Raw genomic sequence first — 26,033 nt, forward strand, 5'->3', positions numbered from 1 at the left:
CACCAGGGACCTACACATCGTTATGAAAAGTGGCTTTATTAGTAGTAATTTCACAAAAGTTACAGAATACTTCCCCTTAGACTATTTCATACAACCACCCATAGACCCTAAGGCAGGTATATAATTTGTTATATTATAAAAGAGTTCCTGCAAATATTATCTTAATATATATATTAACCAGTCTTCCAAATAAGTTCCCCAAACTAAATATGTAGGTATTTATTTATAGATGTATTCCTAAAAGTACTAACAATACATGTCCTGGCTTGCTGGTGGTTATGATCTCTGTTAATAAATATAAAAAGAATGTAATGAATTTGAGCTAACTATAATGGCTAGAGGCCATTTATTCCATCCTCTTACACAGCCTCCAGGGAGATATTGTCCAAGCCCTGAAGAACTCATGGGGCCAATGTGGATATACTATTCTTGATGATAGGACACACGCTGAATGGTCCCATGAGTAGGGCCAACACAATCTCCCTCTGTAAACTTAAACTATTTGGAAAGCCAAATCTAATCAGAAAGAATTTGGGGAGCTGGATTTAAGGGGAGTTTGTAAACACAGGGCTCAGAAACTCTACCACCTGGAAAGACTGTCCAAGGTCTGCCTGTCTCTTGTGTGTCTCTGTCCTAGATCTTTCTCACTCTCTCTATTTTCTCTACTTTCAATACCAACGAGTCAAATTTGTAATTGGCTCCTTTGATTCTGTAGCTATGTTCTACCTTCAAACCACTGTGGGAAAGGGATATCATGCTTAGGTATACAGTCAGAGTGAGAATTAAAAAGAACAATATATGCAAGACTCCCAGCACAATGCCTAATGCATAGGAAGGACTCAGTAAAGGCTCGTGCAATTATCATTACTAGCATCCCGCTTCTGCAAAGTTGCTTCATTTCTTTCTTTCTTTCTTTTTTTTTTTTTGTCTTTTTGCCTTTTCCAGGGCTGCTTCTGCGGCATATGGAGGTTCCCAGGCTAGGGGTCCAATCGGAGCTGTAGCCACGGGCCTACACCAGAGCCACAGCAATGCAGGATCCGAGCCACATCTGCAACCTACACCACAGCGCACGGCAACGCCAGATCGTTAACCCACTGAGCAAGGGAAGGGATCGAAACTGCCACCTCATGGTTCCTAGTTGGATTCGTTAACCACTGCACCACAACGGGAACTCCACTTCATTTATTTCTGATCTCTGCTGTGTTCTCCTCTAGGCTGATTTTAGGGTTTAACTCACTGAAGACAATGTTATCTCTGTTACTCTCAAGTTGTTTAGGATAAACACATTGGTAGCTGCAGAGAACACTGATTCCTGCTTGACAAAAATGGCCTTCCAGCCTGTTCTTGGATACTTCCAGCAAAATTAAGTTCATGCCCCCATAAAAGAGTCCATTTCTTTATTTAGAAAGCCTAATTATTAGAAAAATTTTTCCTATTGTAGAGCCAAAATCTATGACCATTTCCACTCAATGACCCCATTTTTCCTCCTCTGAGTGTGAGGATACCCTCTTCATCATGATGGGCCCACCAATATCTGAACATAGCTGACACGCTTCCCTTCTGCCCTCCAGGCTCTGTTAGCACCACTGCCTTTTGACCACATGGCTTGATTTCAGAAACCTGGAGGATTCTAGTAAATATCCTCTGGAGGTTCTCCAGTTTGTCAGTGTCTCCCTTAACATGTAACACCTCCAGAAGTGAATACGACCATCTGAGTGAGGCTGGCAAATGAATATAGTGATACTATTATTTCTCAGTCTCCTACAATACACAGATATTAATTTAGCATAAGAATTTATGCTATGGAATTAGCATATGGAATTTAGCATATTCCATAAATATGTATTAGCAGATTTATGGAAACCCCATCCTACAATTGTCCCTACAGTCAAAGTGCCCCTAGGTCTTTTTCCTCTATCCTATGCTTGAAAAGTTTGACTTTTTTCATTTTTACATTTTTTTAAAAAAATGTTTTGGTATAATGATTTTTATTTTTTTCCATTATAGCTGGTCTACAGTGTTCTGTCAATTTTGCACTGTACAGCATGGTCACCCAGTTACACATACAAGTATACATTCTTTTTTCTCACATTATCACGCTCCATCATAAGTGACCAGACACAGTTCCCATTGCTACACAGAAGGATCTCATTGCCTCTCCGTTCCAAAGGCAATAGTTTGCATCCATTAACCCCTAGCTCCCAATCCATCCCACTCCCTCCCCCTTCCCCTTGGCAACCACAAGTCTATTCTCCAAGTCCATGATTTTCTTTTCTGTGGAAAGGTTCATTTGTGCCATATATTAGAATCCAGATACAAGTGATATCATATATTTGTCTTTCTCTTTCACAATGGAATACTACTCAGCCATAAAAAGAACAAAATAATGCCATTTGCAGCAACATGGATGGAACTAGAGACTCTCATACTGAGTGAAGTAAGTCAGAAAAATTTGACTTTTTGATGTGTTTAATCCATATTGATATCACAGCAAGCTCTCAAACCTCTCACGAATATACAGATATATTACATTGAAGACTTGACCTTAAGTTCCCATCAGCTCCTAGACCCCGATCAAAAATCAGAATAAGTCAAACTGACCTCTTTCAGGTCAACACTTCTTTTCATAAACAACCCAAAGTATCTGCTTAATTATCAACTCATGAAATTTGATGGGCTTAGAACATCAAGCCGAACCATCTATAGTTTCTAGAATTCATGGTTTTGCTTCAAAGTATTGATATACTCTGAAGTACATACCTATATATACAGTATATACCTATACATGTATATAATATATATACCTACCACCACAATACACAAATTGTATCCTACAACATACACATACAACACATTTCACTAAATTCTTTAGAGATGTGTCTGCTATTGAGATTTAACAGCAGACTTCATGAATTAGTACCATATCACCTTCACTATTTTCTACCATGGTAATCTACTATCTTCATGTCTTCATGAATAATTTAATAATTCCTAGGGAAATGTTTATGTACTTAAAGGAATTCTGTATCTAACAGTTTCATTCTAAAAGAACATTTAGCTTTTAGATGAGAAGAACATTGCCTGTTAGGATCAGAGGAAATGGGAAGACGTTTAGTACACAAGCACAAACCCAGAGGGCTGAGGGGAGTCTGACACCAGCCTAACAACAGGGAGAGTCGAGCCCATTGTAAGTATCATTGAAAACAAACAGCGTGCCAGGCAGATGTCACAGAAGATGGACGAAGGACAGGGAGAAGGGGGCCTGGAGATTTTGTTGACCTTCATGGGTTTACAGCCTCTGTCTCTAAACGAAGTCTGGAAACAGTAGAGCTTTTATTTTGCTTTTGTTTTTGTTTTGTTCCCCCCCCCCAAAAAAAAATATAAATGAGGGTTCTTAGTCTGTTTCCAGCAATCTGTTAATTTCTTAGGATAGTTGTCTTTCGTTTGCTTTCCAATAGGCGTAGTAAATTCAGTTGAAGAGCACATCTGTATGCTACAACTTGAGTACATCTTTTTTTCTAGCTATTTTGCATTTTTTTCCTTTCAGTTTCTGCCTGTAGAACTAAATAAGAAACAAAACTTGTGAAGTTGTAACATTTCACACGGAAATGCTGCCCAATCTTCACCAGCTTCAGGAATCTGACCTTTGCCGATGCTGCAATAAAGTGTTGTCATTTAGAAAAAAAAAAAAAAAGAGAACATCCACTGTGCCTTTGATTTACCATGATTTAATCTGTGCATTATTTCCATGACCACGAAGGCTAAAAATCATTAAAATTTTTGAAACAGAGATATACACAGTATTACAAATATTGAAGAAAATTTGGCCAAGTGTATATACAATGTCCTATGTAATCGTAATATGCCTCTGACTTCAAAATTCATCCTATCTGTAAGTAGACACTTAATAAATGTCTGTTTTTAACTAATGCTCTGTCATATTTCCCCCTCACATAATATAATCTACCTTTCTCCGTAGCAGGGAAAAAAAAAAAAAAACTCATGGCTTTATCTTTGCAATGAATGAAGTTTATGACATTTTGAAAATTATGAGTAATTTGTTTTACACTTATCTAGAAACGGCAGGAGAGTTTCTGTGGTTAGGGATAGATAAAGAAGCCAAGCTGCAAAACTGAAATAAAGTATAGCCGCAAGCATCAGATTGCTAGGAAACAGTCAAGAGCCCTAGAGTCTGTCAAAATGAGTATGAGGTAGAAAACAAAAGGTGTGGAAGCAATAAACCAAGCCAGGCACGTCATCGGACGAGAGCAAAGCCTCCAGGACAGCAGTTCTCAAATTCCAGAGTTCGGAAGACACATCTGAAGAAATGGTTAAAACTTTCAGGTTTCCTGGCACTATCCTCAGAGATGAAAACTGAGTACATCTGAGGTAAGTTCCAGACCATTCCAGTAGTTTCTGAAGCACGGGGGTATCCTGCCAACACCTGAAGCAACGAGGCTTTGGAAGCCTGAGCTCAGATGCTCAAGTGTGCATTACAGCAACCCTGCCAACACAGAGATGAAGGCGAGCAAAGGTCCCTGCCAGGCAGTCCCAGTGCCCAGGACAGACGGGGTCTTTATCACTCGTTACAGGTCATAGCGATGCCCACAGTAGATTTCATCACCACTGAATATTCATTTAAATCTGTAAATGGTTATTTTATCTGACTAGTATTTTATCTTCATTTTGAAAATCGATGCTAATTTTAAAATCTAGATATCTGCTCTTTGCAAATACATATTTAGTCATTAAGCAAACATGTATAATAAACACTTTGATCTAGACAAATACTCAAGTCAGGTTTGTAACATTTCTACAATATGGCAGGCCATGTGTTAAACATTTTCTCCTAGTATAAATCTCCAGCAAGTTAGCCAGTCTATAGCTAGTTTTGTTTAATATTTATTAAATTAAATTAAATTATTGAATTAATTAAATACATAAATTTATTTAATTAAATGTTGGAAGTTCTTATTGTGGCTCAGTAAACACGAGGATGAGGGTTTGATCCCTGGTCTCGCTCAGTGGGTTAAGGATCCAGGGTTGTGGTGAGCTGTGGTGTAGGTCACCGACACAGCTTGGATCCCAAGTTGCTGTGGCTGTGGTATAGGCCGGCAGCTGGAGCTCTGATGCAACCCCTAGCCAGAGAACTTCCACATGCTGCAGGTACGGCCCTAGAAAGCAAACAAAACAAAACAACAACAAAAAAAGAGTAAAATTAGCTATGTAGATTTTCCTGGGTCACTTTGTAAATGTCTGAGGCAGCAGATTAAGGTACCCTGAAAAAATATGACCATGAAAAAAATACTGCTCACGAAAATAAGCTGTTGTAACAGTGTGGTGATAAATCACAGAATCCTAAACCAATATTTCATAAAGTGTGAAAGAACTACTTTTAAGAAAGAAGAGAGCTTTATGTAAATTGTTAATTTTTAACTGCCCTCAAGCCATCATATATAATGGAATATATATACCTATATGTATTTAATGAAGATTTTTTAAAACAATCTTTTTACCCATAAGACTTAAAGTCCTGCTGTCTTTTAGCAATTCCTTAAAAAAAATATCTAAAATGAGGTGACAGCTCATTGTGGTTTTGATTTGCATTTCACTAATGATGAACGAGCATCTTTTCAAGTGTCTGTTGGCTATTTGTGTGTCTTCTTTGGGGAAATGGCTATTCAGATCCTCTGCCCATTTTCAATCAAATTTGTTGTTGTTGTCTTTGAGTTGTATTAGTTCTTCATATATTTTGGATATTAAACCCTTATAGAGTATATAATTTGCAAATATCTTCTCCCATGCACGAGGTTGCCTCTGTTTTTTGTTGATAGTTCCCTTCACTGTGCAGAAGCTTTTTTATTTTGACAACTCCCATTTGTTTATTTTGCTTTTGTTTCCCTTGCTTTTGGCATCAGGTCCAAAAAAAGCACCGTGAAGAAACTGCCTAGTTTTCTTCTAGGGTTTTATGGTTTCAGATCTTACATTCAAGTTTTTTTTAATCCATTTTGAGTTAATTTTTATACGTCATATAAGACAGTGGTTCAGTTTTCCCAACACAACTTGTTGATGAGACTGTCCTTTTCCCCACTGTATATTCCTACCTCCTTTGTCACAGATTAACTGACCATCTATGTGTGGGTTTATCTCTGTGTTCTCTGCTTAAATATCACTTTACACCTGCCAGGTTGATTATTAATAAAAAGGTAAGAAATAACAGGTGTTGGGAAGGATGTGGGGAAAAAGGAACTCTTGTACATTGTTGGTGGAAATGTAAACTGACGTAGCCACTATGAAAAACAGCATGGAGATTCCTTGAAAAAGTACAAATAAATCAACGATATGATCCAGCAATTTCACTACTAGGTATCTAACCCAAGAAAACAACAACAACAAAAAAAAACTAGTTCAGAAAAGATTTAGGCACCTCTGTGTTCACTGCAGCATAATACACAATAGCCAAGATACGGAAACAACCTAGGTTTCCATCAATGGATGAAAGGGTAAACAAGATGTTACATGTGTATACACCCACTGAGCTCAGCCAGGGATCGAACCCGCATCCTCAGGGATACTCAGTGGGTTCGTTACCACTGAGCCACAATGGGAACTGCAAGACGTTGAATGATTTTTGAATCTATTATTTGAGGTATAGAATCAGTTGCAAATTGCACAGTCAATGCACATAAAAAACTATTTAATTTCAAAGCACCATCACAGAATTTAATGGAAGCATGATGAATGTCACACATTAGGCATCAAAGTATGCTTTCAGAAAAGGACAATAGCCAAAAAGACAATCAGAAACATGCATGCTTATTTTATGACTTCAGTCTAATTTCTAATGTTTCTTCAAACATTAAAATTCTGATTTAAAAAGAACCGTAATACCAGAACAAATCCTCTCAATAAGCCCAATAAAAAAATATTGCTAAACCATATCTACACTGTTTGCAAGGGTAAATTTTTTGTATGTCAACAAGTTTTCTTCATATAAGTTGCATAAGGGTTCATTACTGATTTCTTGCATCCATGAGGAGGCAGAAATCACTGTACCATGAAACTGCTAATCATCTGACCCCATTATCAGCTCCCCCTGCTTCACACCAGGATCCATCTTATTCATCTTGTCAACTAAGTGCTCAATGTTAGTATCGGAAAAATACCAACTGACTGCAGAGAGAAATTCTAAGCTTGGAAAAGAGGAAAGACGTAAGGAGGTCTTGAAACTTCCCCACTCATTCACGAGGCATTGACAGATGAAGAGCTATCAGAGCTAGACCCATTCACTTTGGAAGAAAAGAAAACTGACAAGAATGACAACTGGATGAGTGTTTCATAAGAAGATAGTTTCAATATCGAAGGAGTCTCTTGAGAAAATTAATGAAGCATCTGAATATTTTTTCAAAAACTCTTGTTGAAATACTGGGAAAGTTAAATGTGAAATGAAGAATATCATTGTTTTGGAGTTTCCACTGTGGTGCAACAGGATTGGTGTCTTGGAAGAGCTGGGACACAGGTTCAATCCCCAGCCGGCTCTGTGACAGCCAAAATTAGATAGATAGAGAGATAGAGAGATAGACAGATAGATAGATAGATGATAGATAGATAGATAGATAGATAGATAGATAGATAGATAGATAGAAATATTCATTGTTTTATCATATAGTTTTATCATAAAATGCATGTCCCTCCCCCCACTAGATTCGATATTTGGTTCATTCTTTTTGAGATCCAAATTATTAACTGAAATTAAAACTTAAATTCTGTTACATATTAGATAAAACAAACTGACAGTATACATTTTCATTTTACTAAGAAAATATCCCAAACTTCACCCCCCCCAACTTTCTGCATCTACCAAATCACCTTGTAGAGAAGACAAAAGGAATCAGGTCTCACCACAGCCTCTGGAAGACTCACACTCATCAAATAACAAGAAAACATGACTTTGAGGTCAATACACCATCAAACACAAACTTAAATGTAAGCAGCAAACAGATTCCAAAACCAACAAGAGGTGATTTTTAAATGGTCTTGTACCATTGTACTTCTCTGTGTAAAAAGGTAATCAAGAGGTGTCAAATTTCTATTCTGTTTCTTTTTGCTTCCCCAAAACAATAATTATCTTGAATCTTATGTTTTCCAACACCTTCACATACTAATAATTCCCACTCTTATCTTTTTTTTTTTTCCAGATTTGAGAGATCAATGCCCAACAAGGCTATCTAGGACATAAGGCTGAGTTACTAAATGACATAATGTTTATTGATACTCCCTTATCAATGCAGTTCAGTAGGACTCCAAAGAATTACAGTTATCATGCCACTGCCATCTATCAACCAAAGAACAGATTGAGACCGAGAATGGCTCTGTTCTAAGAAATGAATCAGTCACTCTGATTAAACAGCTAATAAACTTCTTTCCAAGCACACTGATCATTGCCCTATAATTACCTTCAGTAGAACATCTGGTGGAATGCTCTGAATATTGGATAAGATACATGACTGCGATATAATAAATTATACTAATAAAAGGCAGAACTTCAAATATGAGCAATTAAATTACAGATCTTTTGGGGTACAGTTACTATGCAAATACTGACAAAAACCTAATTTCTACTATCAACTTACTTTTAAAGGGCAAGTAGAAAAACCAACTTCATGTAAAGAATGTGCTAAATTTTTATCTGAGTGAGTATAACATTACATGATGATAAGGAACATAAACTTTAGAATCAGTTGCCTATTTTCAAATTAACCTCTGCCCTAGGTTAGTTTTAAGAACTTGAGTAAGTTATTTTAAAAATCTGTGGAATGGGGACCATAATACTTCAGCAAACTGTTAAGAGACTCACCAAAATTGACTGCAAGGGAGAATCAGCAATTCCCCCAAAAGGAAACTGAATGCTTGACAATCAAGGAACCCTGTCCTCCCTGGAGCAAATTTAACCAAGCAACATCAGTGGAATCTTGGATTTTGATCTTGAATCTTTTGTTTGTTTTGCTTTTTTAGGGCCGCACCTGTGGCATATGGAGTTCCCAGGCTAGGGGTCGAATCGGAGCTAAGCTCTGCGACCTACATCACAGCTCATGGTAATGCCAAATCCTTAACCCACTGAGAGAGGCCAGGGATTGAACCCACAACCTCATGGTTCCTAGTCAGATTTGTTTCTGCTGCACCACAATGGATGCTCCTTGATCTTGAATTTTAAATGGAGTAATAGAAGGATGGAGAAAATGATTAGAGCCTTTCCATTTTAGCTAGGGCTCTGATGAGACCGCCAAATAGCTTCAACTGCCTAGATATCCTTTCAAGGTTGAGGGTGTAGCTTCTCTATTGATTCTGTGAGCTACTCCTTATCTTTTATTTTTATTTATTTATTGTATGGCCGCACCCACAGCACTTGGAAGTTCCTGAGCCAGGAATCAAATTGGAGCCATAGCTGCAACATACACCACAGCTGTGGCAACACCAGATCCTCAATCCACTGCACCACAGAAGGGACTCCTCAATATCTTTTAAATTAATTTCTCTTTTAGTTTCTGTTGCTTGGAACCATATAACCTTAAGCAACATAAATAACCCTTTCTGTAGTCAGGTGCATAAATTAGACAAAGGAAGGGAATTTCTCAAGGGTAAAAATCTAATGGCCAAAGCAAAGCCATTAAAATACTACCTCTAATCTGCATAGCATTTTACAGTGTTCAAAGCCCTTTCACTCATTTAATTGACCCCAGTAATAAAGCAAACCGTATGTAGAAGAGGTTTGATGCATTACCCCCGGTTTAAGGGTTAGAGCCCAAAACTGCTCAAAAGTCATGATTTTCTCATTATGTCATATGATTTGGGAACAATAAATTTCAATTGCTTGTTTACTTAGAGTCAACATAAAGGAACATAATGATAATTTAGTAGCACAAAATCCTAGAGAGACAAGTTACCTGAGAGATTTTCCTGCCCTTCATTTGATTAATGGGGAGATAAGACCCTAGATAATTAAGTGACATGCTTGCAATCACAATCCACCAAAAGTGTGGAAATAAGGCCAACTCATGGTGCATCAGACGCATATCCCATTCAAGAGAATTTTAGTTACTGGAGCCAAGGTCATCTCTAAGCAGTCCCAGAAGGTCTGCAGGAGCTCCTGGAAAGAGTTAGAGAGCTGTTCCCCAACATTAGCTCAAGGCTCCTATCCTCAAAAACTCTCTAAGGAACTCTATGTTCTGTAACTGTCCTGCCATCTGACATCTGTCCTTGGCCTTGTCTTAACCCCACGAGACTCCCTCTAAACATAGACAAAGCTGTCTGCAAGCTGAGCAGCAATCCCTATTAGCAATTCAAAGAAAGCTCTGACCATCCCCACTCCCTTCCAGGGCTTGAATTCATCCCTTGTGACTGGGTTCTTCTGTTTTGTGCACCTGAGAATCTTACCAGGTCATAGTTTCTCCTAAACTTTCCAGAAGGGCCCCAGCCTGAGTGCTATAACAGCGTTCCCCTCCCTCTCTCCAAGGTGGTGGACTGAGATGTGAAATCAGGTTCTTTTTTTTTTTTTAATTAAAATATAGTTGATTTACAATGGTGTGCCAATTTCTGCTGTACAGCAGTGACCCAGTTATACATATATATGTACATTCCTTTTCTTATATTACCTTCCATCATGGTCTATTCCAAGAGACTGGATGTTCCCTGTGCTGTACAGTAGGACCTCATTACTTATCCAGTAAGTTTCTTTTTTTTTTTTTTTCTGCTTTTTAGGGCCACATCCAAGGCATATGGAGATTCCCAGGCTAGGGGTCTAATTGGAACTACAGCTTCAGGCCTACACCAGAGCCATAGCAACTTGGGATCCGAGCTGCGTCTGCAACCTACACCACAGCTCACGGCAATACCAGATCCTTAACCCACAGAGTGAGGCCAGGGATCGAACCCACACCTCATGGTTCCTAATTGGATTTGTTTCTGCTGTGCCATGAAGGGAACTCCACTATCCATTAAGTTTCTTATCACAAGTTTTCAACCAACGAGCTGGGCCCTGCTCCAAGCTGCATTCTTCAGAGTCCCCAAACTCCTTAATCACTCAATGGTTGTGTCTTAAGCAATCCTTTTTAAATCCTCTCAGGTAGAATTGGTGTTGCCACCCGTTTTGGAACCCAACATGCATCTCCCCTGGAACTGTCATCATCTCAGATTTCCTCCTGCCAGTTTCCTGTTTCCATGCTCCATTCTTCTCTCACACCAAGTTCTGGAAACCCACTAGGCTGGTGAGGTTGGGGTATCCATGGGCTATAAATGACACAGTGTGGACCACAGAGCATCCTTCCTTTGACTAACTGGCTGTGTAGAGTGCAAGAAATATCAACAATTTTTAGGATACACATGAGGAGGAAACAAAGTTATAACAGATTCCATTTCCCTAGAGAATCAAGTTTGTGAAGTTTTTATTTTGGTCAAAAGCCTGGCAGAAGTCACTGACATATCCTGCAATTTAAAGCAAGTTCATTTTTTCTTCCAATGTTTGAGTGACAAGAGAATGGCAAAGACAAACTTTAGTCCATTTTTCTCAGCCCAGCAGGACAAGTGTTCCCCAGGAAAGAAATGGTCATCACGAATCAACTGTAAAATACACAAACATTTTAATGGATTGAAATAAGCAGCATTCACACTGAAATAAGAGGTCACCCTGGACACTTGAAATGAGAGACTACAGAGAAGGAGGAAGCTAAGTCAGATCCTAGTTAGCATTTTAAAAGATTCATGGTGAAGACTGGACAAACAGGAACATTCCCTAGGGTCAATGTTGGAGGTTTCTTTGCAAATCTGAATGGATCTAAATGGAAACCAACACACTGAAGATAAGAAATGAGTTAGTCAATTATAAAGCCCTAAAGATAAAAATAATCCAGTTGTATATGTATGATTGGGTCACTTAGCTGTACAACAGAAATTAAAGAAACATTGTAAATCAACTATACTTTAATGAAAAAAAGAAGTGTTTTAAAATAAGAAAGAAAATAAACATGCTAATTTTTTTAAATTATTAAATCCACTTGGATTTGTTTTTTTAATGATTTTATTTTTTCCATTATAGTTGATTTACAGTGTTTTTTTTTTTTTCCCAATGATTTTTTTGGCTTCGTGTGCAATATTTTTCAAACTCCCAAGATCTCCAGACAATAGAATGTATACATACTAATTATTTCCAAATGATTAAAGATGGAATAGAAACATGAGAAGACAATAAAATACAACAATAAAATACACTGTAGATTTGGAAAAGATAAAATGAAAAACGGCCTTTGAAATTCGAACTGTGAATAGGTTAAATGGCAGGTTAGACATAGCCAAAGAAAAGAACTAGTGATCTGGAAGACAAGTCTAAGGAAATCAGAATGTGTTACCAAGAGATAAAGAGATGGAGAATATGAAGGTGAGATTGGGTCAAGCCATGGAGATGAAGGGGTCCAGCATAATAGAAGGAGTTGCAGAAGGAGGGATTAAAAGATTGGGAGAGGCAATATTTGAAGAGAAAATGGCTGACAATATTCTGAAATTGATAAAAATCTTCTTTACACTTTAAAAACATTATTTTAACTCCCTACTCTATAACAAATGAAACTATCCTATTTGAAAGCTCTTGCTCATCTAAATTAAGTCAATTTGAAGAAAGAATTTTAGTTTGATCTTCATATAGTGCTAAAGTAATATAGGGCTCCCACACAAGGAAATACTGGGATACAAAGTTACCATAGCTGAAAACATATTATGGATTCTGAATATCGCCCTTTGTTTAATTTTTTGTCATTAAAAAAATAACCTTTCTTTAGTGAATTATGAAACCATAACATTTTTCATCTTGAATGCACCTTAAAAAATCATAGCCAGTTCCTTCCTTTTAGAAATGAAGATATGCAAACTTAGAGAGATCAAATGGATTTCAAATGAAATTCATTACCAAATACCTAATTTAGAGTCTGATACTAATACTAATACCACAGCACAGGTATGGAGCCTTACTCTGCTTCTTTACTCTCTCCAAGACTCAGGCTACAATTGCGTACTATTGACCAAAGTTAAGACAGGAGAAGGAATCGTCATGATCCTCCCAAGTACTGAACTATCTAACCTATTACACGCACAGTATTGACCAGTTCTGTCGCCAAGATCTTCAGGCTGAAATTAAGCCAATGAACTGACCCTTTAAAGGCATTTAAAAATAATAATGACAGCATCTTTCAGAAATAGTTAGAGCCCTCTAGCATTATCTAGGAAACTGACCATTTCTGGTTCCATTCAATGCCATTAATCCCACACACAGTATGAGATTGAAAACTATTTTAAGCTCAGTTGTTGAGTGCAATGAATGTACCTCCCAGCCTTCAATGTGAGACTGCCATTCCTCTAAAACTTCCAGCTTCTCCATCTGTCTCTTGGCCTCATTGATGTTGGAACAGACAGCTTTCATGGCTTGGAGGGCTTCCACCACTGCCGCATAGTCACTGTGTTTCCTTGGAGTCCGCTTCAGCAACTCCTGTTTATATACACACAAAAAAACAAATTGCCCTTTGATCTTCAGCTTTCTGGTACAGCAGGTTCAGACTCACCAGGAAATGAAAACTGCAAGGACCATGAGAGCCACTTTCGGAAGTGACATCACAGACTCCACCAAGATTAAGATCAAAACCAAAGGGCTAAATCAATGAATAAGCATCACCCCCTCATACTTTGCAGTCCCTTTAATTTTCCCCTCAAAATGATGTGGTTTTAAAAAACTAAATTAGATTTCTCCTTTCAAATTGTCAAATACTTTATGGACAGCATGTAATTTTTTATAAGTCTGAGTTTTGTTTCAAACGGAAGACATATTTATTTATTTATTTTTATTTTTTCCCCACTGTACAGCATGGGGAGGAAGACATCTTTAGATGTTAATTTCATTTTTCCAGTCTTCAAAAGAATGGCGTATCTTTAAATGAATATGTCCCATAATTTCAAAAAAACCGAAGCCCCTTACTTTCTAGTAACTTTTGAGAAACTAAAAAAAAAGTCATAAAGCAGATTTTTAAAATAATATCTGCTACTCTGGTAAAATAAATAATTTATAAATTCCACAATACTCCATCATTAAAGGAGCAATTTATGCTGTTTGTGCCAATAACTCAGGTTCATTCTCTGCAATGAATAAACTTCCATACACCCCTCAATATCTTTTGCTTTTTTTTTCTGTGTCTTTTTTTCCCCATTCAGGATATCAGAACTAGAGCAATCTTTAATCTTAAAAAAGGTCTTGTTTAGAAGCATAAAATTAAACATCTTCACCCACTGTCTAGACAGTTGTGACCACATTGCTTTTTAATTAGTCATTTGTTTCTTTACTACAGTTGCCATCATCATGTAACTAACACAATTACAGAAATCCTGAGGCGAGTCTTTAAAAGAATTTCCTTAATTCTTAACATACAGTGGGAAAAAGGCCGTTGTTATACTCTCTCAAGGTCTGTTATTGTTGAGAATTCTGCCATAAACCTTGACCCTGTATTCTGCATGTTCACATTCTGTTCTGTAGAACTGGCACCAAAGAATACACATGACATCACTCCCAAGATCAGGTTTTTAAAGTTCTGCTGATCACGAATCCATAAAAGAGATAGGCAGCCTTCTCCAGAGACTCTAAAGTATAGAATTATTTGTAAATTATGAAAAGTGGTGAAGTCAGCCTGCAGGCCATGATTGGGGGCCCCATAGAGTTGTGTTCAATGTATATTTCTGGAGTTGAGACATGAATTTAGAAAATGTGAGATAGCAAGAGAAATGACTAGTAATAATCGTTCTTCGTAGTTACTTGCTATGAACCCTGGGCTGATTGGTAAACCCCACAATTCCAAGTTCCACAAGTAAAACCAATGCATCTTTTCTTTAACACACAGCCTAATCCCTTATGGTTTTCTCCGAATAAATAAAACCATCCAAAATCAAAAAGAATACCAGCTCTATTTTTCAGCTGATGGTACAACAAAGAAAAATATCAACATCAACCTATCTACTACACAAGTGAATGTTTTCCCATTTCTTTGTGAGGATAATCTTCCAAAAAAAGCAGAAAGATGTAACTTCTCCACTGTTTGAAGATGCTCTGATTGACCTCTTTCTTCCTAGGCAAGGATTTCTCCATGTTCCTCTCTTTTGAGGTCACCTGGGGTCATCCTTAACCAGAAATGAGGGCTCTAGGTCAATCACTTGATGTAGTTCTCTTAATACCATTATTCCTTCGGACTCTTAAACAAATCCCCAGGATTCCAAATTAGGACTAGGAATAACTGGAGTGATGAGGGAGTTCCCGTCGTGGCGCAGTGGTTAACGAATCCGACTAGGAACCATGAGGTTGCGGGTTCCATCCCTGCCCTTGCTCAGTGGGTTAACGATCCGGCGTTGCCCTGAGCTGTGGTGTAGGTTGCAGACGCGGCTCGGATCCCGCGTTGCTGTGGCTCTGGCGTAGGCCGGTGGCTACAGCTCCGATTGGACCCCTAGCCTGGGAACCTCCATATGCCGCGGGAGCGCCCAAGAAATAGCAAAAAGACGACAAAAAAAAAAAAAAACTGGAGTGATGAGAATGCATGCAAATCTGAGTCACCAAGTCAAAAGTCTGAAGGGACTCTCAGAAAGATGGGACGCCCATGTGCACCAACCCTCCCACCCTCTGAAGACCAGGCCTAAGCTCTGCAGACCTGGGCCACCCTGTGTTAGCTTCTCTCTAGATCAGGTAACCAAGCAGCTTTAACTTGTTTTTTTAATAAGGAGAAATCCTTTGTCAAAAAAATTTTTCACTGAAACCTAATTTATGCAACTGAAAAAAGTTGTAGCAAAAAAATATATTTTAGTTCAAATTCAGTGCATTTATTTCTCAAAAAGTAAATCAAGAAGAACATCAGTCAGGACGTTCATAGCATTTCTGAGGTTTTTTTTTTTTTGCATTTAGATATTGAGAAGCCATCAATATATCAAAATAAATCAGACTCAAATATACATGAGTAATAACGACTAACATTTATGGAGTATGTACTATACTGTGCTAAATGATTTGTATAAAATAGTTCAATTAATTACTCTGTACTCCTTTACATACATGCATATACATGTATACACACAGGTATAGACAGACATATATATACACACATTCTTTTAGGTATATAATTTCATCATATCATCATCATCATTTCTGTCTCATAAATGAAACCCAAGACTTTAATAAGAGGTTAGATTATGAGCTCAGTCATGCAGCTAATAAGCAGAATAGGTTAGGATTTAAACTCAGAGCTCAGATGCTCAACGACCACCCCAAACTGCCTATTCTGATGCTACAGTCCCCCAAAAAATCCTTTCCAGAATTGCTGTTCTAATCTTTTCACAGACTCTCGAAGAATTAGTATATTAAAATGTTTTTCATAATAAAATTTTGGGTCATTTTAATGAAGCCATGGACCTATGACCATTAATAAGGCACTTCCTAGCTTCCAGAGGCAGCGTTTTCTTAGCACTGTCTTTCCACGTTCTATCCTTTATTATCCTGCATGACTCAGACCTTTCTTTGCAATAATGATTTAAAAACCAGGCTCTGAAATTATGTAACTTAGCCCTAACTTCATTAGCAGCAAAAAGTCACCAATGTGTGGGGAAATGAAAAAAAATACATACCAATGGCAGATTTACATAAGGAACCCTGTAGATAAAGTGTTATATAAACAGGTCACATTGTACTTAATGGGATCTACCTCGAAACTAATGCATTTACTCTAAAGGAAACTCAAATGAGTGCATTTTTTACACAGACTGCTAAAAGTCTCTTTTCCCTGGAGATTTGTTTCCTACTCTGGATATAAATTAGTGACGTGATAGCCATTTTCCGAAGAACTATGGTTTGCCTTTTCTTTAAATGTCAGACTATTTAAAGGAACATTTTAAAAAAGATCATCAGCAAAAATATGCAAGTCTTAGGAAAATGCAACCATGAAGTAAACACTCGAAGTACCTTCAAAAGGAGGGGGTACTTGCAAATTCTTTGTATGGGGGTTACTAAGTATCCTTCCAGGGGAACATCTGTGTTCTTCCGTCCTCCAAGTAGCATGCAGTTCTGGGGTGGAAACAAAGACAATTAATTACAGCTTTGTTTTGTTTTGTTTTGTTTTGTTTTGTTTTGTTTTTGGCTGCACCTGTGGCATATGGAAGTTCCCAGGCCAGGAATGGAATCCAAGCCGCAGCTGTGACCTATGCCACAGCTGTGGCAACACTGGATCCTTAGTCCACTGCACCACAGCAGGAAGTCCAACCATTAAGTACATTTTTAATACTGAAGCTGTGAAACTTTATTCTGTTGTAAATCTTTCTGCTGAAAACCTGTGAAATCATGTCTCTGTATAGCTTCTCTCTCTGAGAAAAGCACATTCAATCACAAAATGTACACAAGAGAAAGGAAATACTTTGGCCTTTCAGCTTAAAGAGCAAAATGCATTTTGAGTCTTTATCTTGGAAGTGAATTCACATCAATTCACCTGAGAATGAAGTCTGAGGACAAAGAGAGCTAGAGACAGAGGAATGAATTAATGGATAGATGGGTGGATGGATGAGCGGATGGATGAATAAACAGACACACAAAAATACATATGTCCTGCTTATAGAGGGCAAGCGTGTTGCAGATCATGCCTAAAGACAACTGGGTTCTACCCATGCTCTTCCACTGGCCAGTGAGGCAACTTGGACTGATTTCAAAATCCTAATTTTCCTCTCCGTAAAACTGGCCTTTTTTTTTTTTTTTTTTGTCTTTTTGCCATTTCTTGGGCCACTCCCGTGGCATATGGAGGTTCCCAGGCTAGGGGTTCAATCGGAGCTGTAGCCACCAGCCTACGCCACAGCCACAGCAACTTGGGATCCGAGCCGCGTCTGCAAACTACACCACAGCTCACGGCAACACTGGATCCTTAACCCACTGAGCGAGGTCAGGGATCGAACCCACAACCTCATGGTTCCTAGTCAGATTCGTTAACCACTGCGCCATGACGGGAACTCCCAAAACCGGCCAGTTTTAATGCAGGGATCTCTGAGTCACTTTGAGCTATAACACCTCATAAATGATAAGGGCCGGCCGGTCTCAAAGAAAGAGGTCAGAGACCATCTCTACAGAGGCAAGATGAAAGGAGAAAACTTAAAAGCAGCAATCAGAGGGAGATAAGAATGAAGCAGTTTCCCTTTGCTGAAAGGGATGGTCAAGTGCACGGACGCTGATAAATCAAGACTTGATCCCCTAAAGCACCTGGCCCTTGTAGCATGGTTTAAGCAGGAGTGAAAACGAAAACCAAAAAAATTTAAAAACTCAGATTTGAAACTGGACTCAAAATCTGTTTCGGCAATGCCTATCTCCGTGACTGGCACAGAAGAAACAGATAACAAATATTTAACGAAGGGCGATAAGGACCCCCTGAACATCACAACGATAATTTGATAACCATTACACCAGCTTTTTAAATAGTGTCCTATTTCACTGAAAGGAGAGACTAGGTGTTGGGCAGGAAAGGAGACTAAAGGAAGAGTGATGGAGGCCAAACAACCCCCCACTGGCTGCAGCAACTAAGCCTTGGCGGCAATTTGTGCAACCAACTTGGCCAAACCAGCACCATGACTTTCACTTCACCAGAAACCTTAGAAGACAGAGCAGCAAATAAGAGTCTCACTCACACATACTCTGAGGGTTTCAGGCCCTAATGTAACTGGGTCATCAAAACTCTCTTTCCACCTGTGTATGGTACTAACCCCAGAGGAATCCCTTAGAACACAACTATCTACATCGCATTATACTTCCAGGGATGTTTCAGGATCCTTATATGAATGAGCACCCCTTATAAATGCAACCACCCCCTTCAGCGAGCCCTCGGCTAACATCCCCTAACCTGTTTTTATTTCCTTGTCTTTTAGTTCTGTGTAGATTATAAACTCTCTTCAGAATAGCAGAGGCTGGTTGGCACTTTAGATGGGCTATGAGAGCCAACTTTCTCCTAATGTATACACAAAAAATGTCTCCTAAATAAGCTCCCAGAGGTATCACAGATCCTAAAAATTTACTGAGGTGACAACATAGGTAAGTACCACAAATTATAATATCATCACCCCAAATCTGTAAACTCAATGTTTTTCAAAGGGTGGTGTTATTATCCCCATTTTATGGGTAAGGAAAATGACACCAGAGATATAATGAATTTCCTAAAGTCATCCAGACAATTAGTGGCCACTCAGTGTCAAGGCAAGAACTATAAAAGTTAGGTGGACTACTACTCAGCCATAAAAAAGAATGAAATAATGCCATTTGCAGCAACATGGATGGACCTATAGATTATCATAACATGTGAAGAAAGGCAAAGACAAATATCATATGATATCGCTTATAAGTGGAATCTGAAAAAAAAAAGATACAAATGAACTTATTTACAAAACAGAAATAGACTCATAGACATAGAAAACAAACTCATGGTTACCAATGGGGAAAGGAGAGGGGAGGGATAGATTAGTTTTGGATTAACTTATACACATTACTGTGTGTGTGTGTGTGTGTGTGTGTGTGTAAAATAGCTAACAAGGATCTACTGCATAGCACAGGGAACCATTCTCAGTATAATGGAAAAGAATTTTTTAAAAATATATATATTTATAACAGGTTACACACACAAACACATATATGTATAAAACGGAATCAATTTTCTGTACACCTGAAACTAACACATTGGAAATCAACTATATTTCAATAAAAAAATTTTTAAAAAATTGTCTTTTTAGGGCCGTACCCAGAGCATATGGAGGTTCCCAGGCGAGGGGTCTAATCAGAGCTGTAGCTGCTGGCCTACACCAAGGCCATAGCAACACCAGATCTGAGGCACATCTGTGACCTACACCACAGCTCATGGCAACGCCGGATCCTTAACCCACTGAGCGAGGCCAGGGATCCAACCTGCTTCCTCAAGGATGCTATTCAGATTCGTTTCCACCGAGCCATGATGGGAACGCCTAAAAATTTATAATCAATAAATTTAAAAATTTTATTTCTTAATTGATTTTTTAAAAATCAATGAAAACTAAAAATAAATAACTAAATAGGTTCTTCTTACCTAACTAATGTAGAATCATCTGAAAAACCAGCATCCTGGACCTGTGACATTTAGTGGCGGGCAAGCTCTGCTGAGAACAGAACGCCCTCAGTGAGACAGCAGAGTTCAGATACTTCAGAGAGAGCCCTAACAGAGGAAGCATGGGGGCGTCCTCTGGCCACAGCAGAGAAAAGATCAGTAAATTCTCTTCCCTAGAACAACTCTTACACTGAGAAAAATTATTTAAAAAAAATTTCAGGCTCTGGAAAGCAGCTAAACTCAAACAACAAATTGAGAGGTGGTTATTCATGAAAAACTGAACTTCAGGTAGGAACAGGGATGTTGGTGGCATTTCTGCCTGGCCTCTCATCCTCCCCCTGCATGCCACCCCTCCTCTCCCCCACCAGAGCCATCCTGTGTGGTGGCCCTGCCACAGTGGCCCTATCACCATAGCACTGGCCCTGAAAACCTGCTACTAGAGGGGTGTGCAGAGAGCAAAAACCCCACAGCCAGGAGTGGTATCAATAACACGAGCGCACTGCATGAGAAAAATTGAGAATGCCCCCAATGGTGCGAGCCTGAGACCGCAGTCCTGCTCGGGGACGATGTCCAACTGTGCAGACGCAGAGAAGGCCTGAGATGGCCCCATGGGGAGAAAAACCCAGATGTGCACATTGCCTGCTCTGTGAATGTGTCCCCCCTACACTCACACACAGATCCCCAGAGCAGATGGGTGATGACGTTTGATCACCTCTCACAAATCCCCAATGGGACACTAAGTTAAGCAGTCACAGGAGTGACCCCTAAAAAGAAAGGCTAAGCTATAAAACATAAGCTGAGCAAAGATGGCAGCAGCTGCATAGACAAAAGACAGATTCTCACAATTAACCCAGACAAGTAACTAAAAACAAAACAAACAAAAAAAACCAATAACCAACCTCAGAGAAATAGACTTGATAAGGTAACATGCATATTGTAGGGCAATTACAAAAAAGAAAAAAAACTAAACATAAACTTACTAGAATCCAGCAATTCTACTCTTAATATTTACCCAAGAGAATGAAAATATATGGCCACACACAGACATGTACATGAATATTCATAAGAGCATTACTTATAATTGCCCAAACAGGACATTTCCTGACTTTTCTATGCTAAGACATCTCTCTCTCTGTTTATGTAGCATCTTCAAGGTCCATCATTATCATAGTCAATCGTTGACCCAATGTTCATAAACTGGCAAATGCAAAACAAAATCCAGTCAATCCATACAATGGCATATTATTCAGCAATAAAAATAAATGGAATATGGCTACATGCCACAACAAGGAAGAACTTCAACGTCATTTTACTCAGTAAAAGAAGCCAGGCATAGAAAAATCACATTGCACAATTCCATTTATACGACATCTCCAGAAAAGGCAAATCTACAGAGATAGCAAGCAAATCAATGATTGCTTGGAGCTAATGGTGGGAGTGGAAACAGGCAAGAGGAATTTCGAGGGGATGACAGAAATGCTCTACAACTGGACCGAGAGGATGGCTGCTCTGCTCTGCAATTGGCTAAATATCAGGGGATTCTACGTACAGCGTGCATCTCACTGGCAATCAAAGTGTCCAAGGAAGTGCCAAAATATGCATTTCTTTGTATGGTCCTAAAGAAGTTAAATATAGAGTCTTGCTCTTTTTATGAACACTAAATAAGGACTGTACGTAGGCGAAAGGTCAGTCTGTGAAATGCTTTTCCTCCATCCCTACGATGCCTTTCCTTCCTGTCACTGCCCTACTTAGAGCTTGCTTAGCAGAAGTCAGTGAAGCTCCAGGGAGCTGAGAGATATAAAAGCAATGATGAATTCTGGTATAAACGTTTTCTCTCATAACGAAACTGTGGTCTCACCACTGGTAATTAACTGAGAGAGGGCATTACGGTGTCTCCCTGTAAACAAGCCTCTCCCATCTCTCGCTTCTCACATTTGTGGGTGTGGCTGATTTTAAGAGTATACACACACACACACACATACACACATATTTTCTGAAATATAGTTGATTTACAATCGCACTTCTTAACATTTCTCAAAGGATTCTCTAGCTTCCTAGCAGGGATATGTTAAAAACAGATGTCGCACAAGCAGTTTTTACACCACACTGATGCTATTCCTCGGACCACTCAACAAAAACAGCATATGCTGACACATAAATATATACTTACCAACAGAAAAGTCCGGATTGTTCTTATTTTGTTAAGCTCAAAGAGCAATTTTTGAGCCTTCTCATGATTACTGCAATATTCGTCATAGATACGAAACTTGTCTTTCTGTGAATTCAAGTAACAATAAATTAGTCATGTTATTAGCCATTTTGAAATATTAAGTGTGACGTTTATGAATAAACTTAATTGTTTATTATGTTGTGAGAGCCATACGGTGTGTATATATAACTATAAACATGTTTAATTTTTTTCCCTGATCCACGAAGAATCACCTAGGAAAGACAGATGTGTTAACTACAATCCAGAAGGATGTAGGCAATCAAAGGTAAATGACCACGTGGTAGCAGATTACAGAGAAGAGAGTGCTTAGCTTTGCGGGGAGGACTCAGCTATGGCTTTAAAATAGATGTTCTATCTGGGCAAGATCCAGAGAGATGAATCCATAACCCCTAGACAGGATGAGGGGACAAAGTATTTTATTTAGGTAGAGGGATGCCAGGTCACACAGAAACAGAGAAACATGGCACCCTGCAGGTCAGAGGCATCAATCTGGACAGGTGTATTTAAGAAGGGCACTGACAAAGTAGAGACTCTTTGGTGATAAGTGACTAAGATGATGACAGAACTTGAAGCTATCACATAGGCGAAGTCATCTCAGAGAGAGAAATTTGTTAGCATATAAAAGTAAGGGAGTGGTAGTTACTCTCAAATAGCTGTCATGTTCATTGTAAAGGATTTATAGCTCTATGTAGCTCCAAAACACAAACATAAGACCACTGGGTGGAACCTGCAAGGGCTGTGATGGGCAGAGACAGGCAGATTCGAGATTAATATAGAGACTTCAAAACGGAGCGTCACTAAAAGTGATCAGGTAAAAACAAGATAAACACCCTTCATTAACGCTATCGCAGAGGTACTACCATAAAAGGAGAACTTTCACACCATCCAGATCTCCAAGCTCCCTCCCATCTGTCAGATTTTCTCCAAGGGGCTATGATCAAAGTCTAACAAAGCGGTCCCACTACAACGTAGTGATCAAAGAGGAGAATGAAAATGTGTCCTCTGAAATTTCAAAGACATGCATTTGGAAACGCTGAGAGCTATTTTATATATAACCAGCAGAAAAATGTATTGAATTACTTATTTCAAGACATGGTATGAACCAGCATAAAACAAACTTCGGAAGGAGTGTAGCTAAATCCACGGCTGACAGATTCATAGTGTGTTACAGAGGAAATGAACGTCAGGGTCCAAGATTCCCATGTGCTGCGAGGATTGAGATGGCAGCTATGCCAGTTTCACATTCTTTCATGACAGGTAACAGTCTGGATTAAGTGGATACAAACACAAGTGGCTCACAGTCATGAACCGTAGTCATAGCTCCCAAGGAAAGTACTGCCTGATTTTCCTAAACCCAAAGAATCTCTCCCTTTAATATAATTATTTTTATGGGAAGTTTTCTGATTCTAAAAATAACATTTACGGGGGTTCCCACTGCAGCTCAGCGGTAACGAACCCAACTACTATCCATGAGGATGAGGGTTCAATCCCTGCCTTGCTTAAGAATCCAGCATTGCCGTGCTCTGTGGTGTGGCTCACAGACACGGCTAGCATCCTGCGTTGCTGTGGCTGTGGTGTAGGCTGGCAGCTGCAGCTCCAATTTGACCCCTAGCCTAGAAACTTCCATATGCCACAGGTGCGGCCCTAAAAAAAAAGACAGAAAATTAAAAATTAAAAAAATAAAAATAACATTTACAAAGTCTTCTCGCTACAGACAGAAATATAGATCTAGGGAATTCCCGTCGTGGCGCAGTGGTTAACGAATCCGACTAGGAACCATGAGGTGGCGGGTTCGGTCCCTGCCCTTGCTCAGTGGGTTAACGATCCGGCGTTGCCGTGAGCTGTGGTGTAGGTTGCAGACTCGGCTCGGATCCCGCGTTGTTGTGGCTCTGGCGTAGGCTGGTGGCTACAGCTCCGATTCAACCCCTAGCCTGGGAACCTCCATATGCCGCGGGAGTGGCCCAAGAAATAGCAACAACAACAACAACAAAAAGAAAGACAAAAAAAAAAAAGAAATATAGATCTAGAAACTACATATCGTTACTTTATAAAAGACTAATTAGAATTTATAAATAAATAAAAATTGATGCCCATGGCAAAATACTCCCATATACTTTTAAATAAAACTTGAATTGTATAGCATTTTGATAAATCAATGGATTCAAAGTGGTATGCAGAAAAATTAGCACCCGTGGAATGGTGTAAAGTAAAGCAGTGGTTTTTTTTTTTTTGTCAGTATGAAAGCATTTCAGTTCTGAAAACAACTTTCACCACACAGGTGCCTCTCTCCTTTGCAAACTGACAGCATAAATAATTTCAGCTATCATTTCAAAGAGATGAAAATGATCACAGAAGCATGACATATAATCTGAAACCACTGAGTACTGGCTGGTTCTTCTGCACTACTCAGTACAACCTCTGAGAAAAATTCAGAAGCAGGCATATGTGAACCTAGAAGGACTGGGTCTGTTCACCTCCAGGTTTGTCCCAAGTCGATTAACAGGGGAACATTTTGCTAGTAAAAGGCTCATCGCACCATGATAAGAGTAAGGATTTTCTGCCTCAAAAGAGAAAGGCTCTATGTTTGAGAGAAACATAAAAATGCATTCATTATGAACAGCCTGAATATTCATTAGAATTCAAAGCTACAGAGGATGCGAAAAACTAACTTGCCGGGGAAAAGAAAAGCCTGTTTATTCTTCACTGAATAAAATGCATGATGTGCAGCACTCTCCCCTTTGCTGCCTCTAAGTGGAAGCTTTCATTGGCCTTAAAAGACCCCAAACTTTTGGGTGTCAAATTTTTACTTCTAAAGCTAAATTCCCACCTACTCCTATGCCAAAGGCTAAACCTTAAATGTGAGGGGGGGAAGTTTTGAAAATAAACAGAAAGGTATCCTACAAAGTGAAGAAAGCAGGTCCCCACTTCTTGCTGAGCGTTAGGTTCTGGATGTAAACATTCTTCCACGACTTTTAAAAATTCTTTATGCACTGCCAGGATATCTTCAATGTTGGAGAACAGCATCTGTAAATAAACATGTTCAGTTAAGTGTGATCGTGAAGCAAGTTCAAAAAGAAAAGTCCATGAGTTTAGTATTCTCTCCCCAAGCTGAAAACGTCAGTGCCTAACTGTCCTTTCCACCCACCCGGCTGGCAGAGCGCCAGTTCTGTCTGGACATCCCCTCCCTGCACCCGCAACTCTGGGAACCCGGAACCTCTTCCTGGCTCTCAGGAAGACCCTGAGTGACACAATCCAAGCCCAGTGCCCCATGAGTTGCAGGTAAAACAGTGCGTTCAGGCAGACTGGTCAGAAGCCTTTGGGGAAAGGGCTTCCTCACCCCTAAGAAGGGCACCCTGGAGTGGACAACCCTCTGCACCTCCGGGTTTGTCCCAAGTCGATTAACAGGGGAACGTTTTGCTAGTAAAAGGCTCATCGCACCATGATAAGAGTAAGGATTTTCTGCCTCAAAAGAGAAAGGCTCTATGTTTGAGAGAAACATAAAAATGCAAGGTGCTGTGTCTGGAAGTGACAGCTGGGACAGCTACAGGGTCATTTGCAGTTGGGGGAGGAGCCAGCCCAGGGGCAGAGAAAGAGCTAGGGAACCTGGTCGGTCTCAGTCACTTCCTGAGTCATGAGCC

The 26,033-nt window shown here is 39.2% G+C and overlaps 1 protein-coding gene across 1 annotated transcript in view; it reads right to left on the reverse strand.

Annotated features, from left to right (window-relative positions):
* The window catches only part of PREX2 (phosphatidylinositol-3,4,5-trisphosphate dependent Rac exchange factor 2), a 280,051-nt gene that overhangs the window by 185,570 nt on the left and 68,448 nt on the right, over positions 1–26,033 (reverse strand). Inside the window, exons 3-6 of the mRNA XM_047783794.1 lie at positions 25,297–25,419; positions 22,336–22,440; positions 17,027–17,128; positions 13,370–13,531 (exon numbers count right to left, since the gene is read on the reverse strand). Coding sequence (XP_047639750.1) covers positions 13,370–13,531; positions 17,027–17,128; positions 22,336–22,440; positions 25,297–25,419 — 492 coding nt within the window. The remainder of the gene's footprint in view (positions 1–13,369; positions 13,532–17,026; positions 17,129–22,335; positions 22,441–25,296; positions 25,420–26,033) is intronic.

This window comes from Phacochoerus africanus, chromosome 6 (assembly GCF_016906955.1).
Source record: "Phacochoerus africanus isolate WHEZ1 chromosome 6, ROS_Pafr_v1, whole genome shotgun sequence".
NCBI classification, from domain to species: domain Eukaryota; kingdom Metazoa; phylum Chordata; class Mammalia; order Artiodactyla; family Suidae; genus Phacochoerus; species Phacochoerus africanus.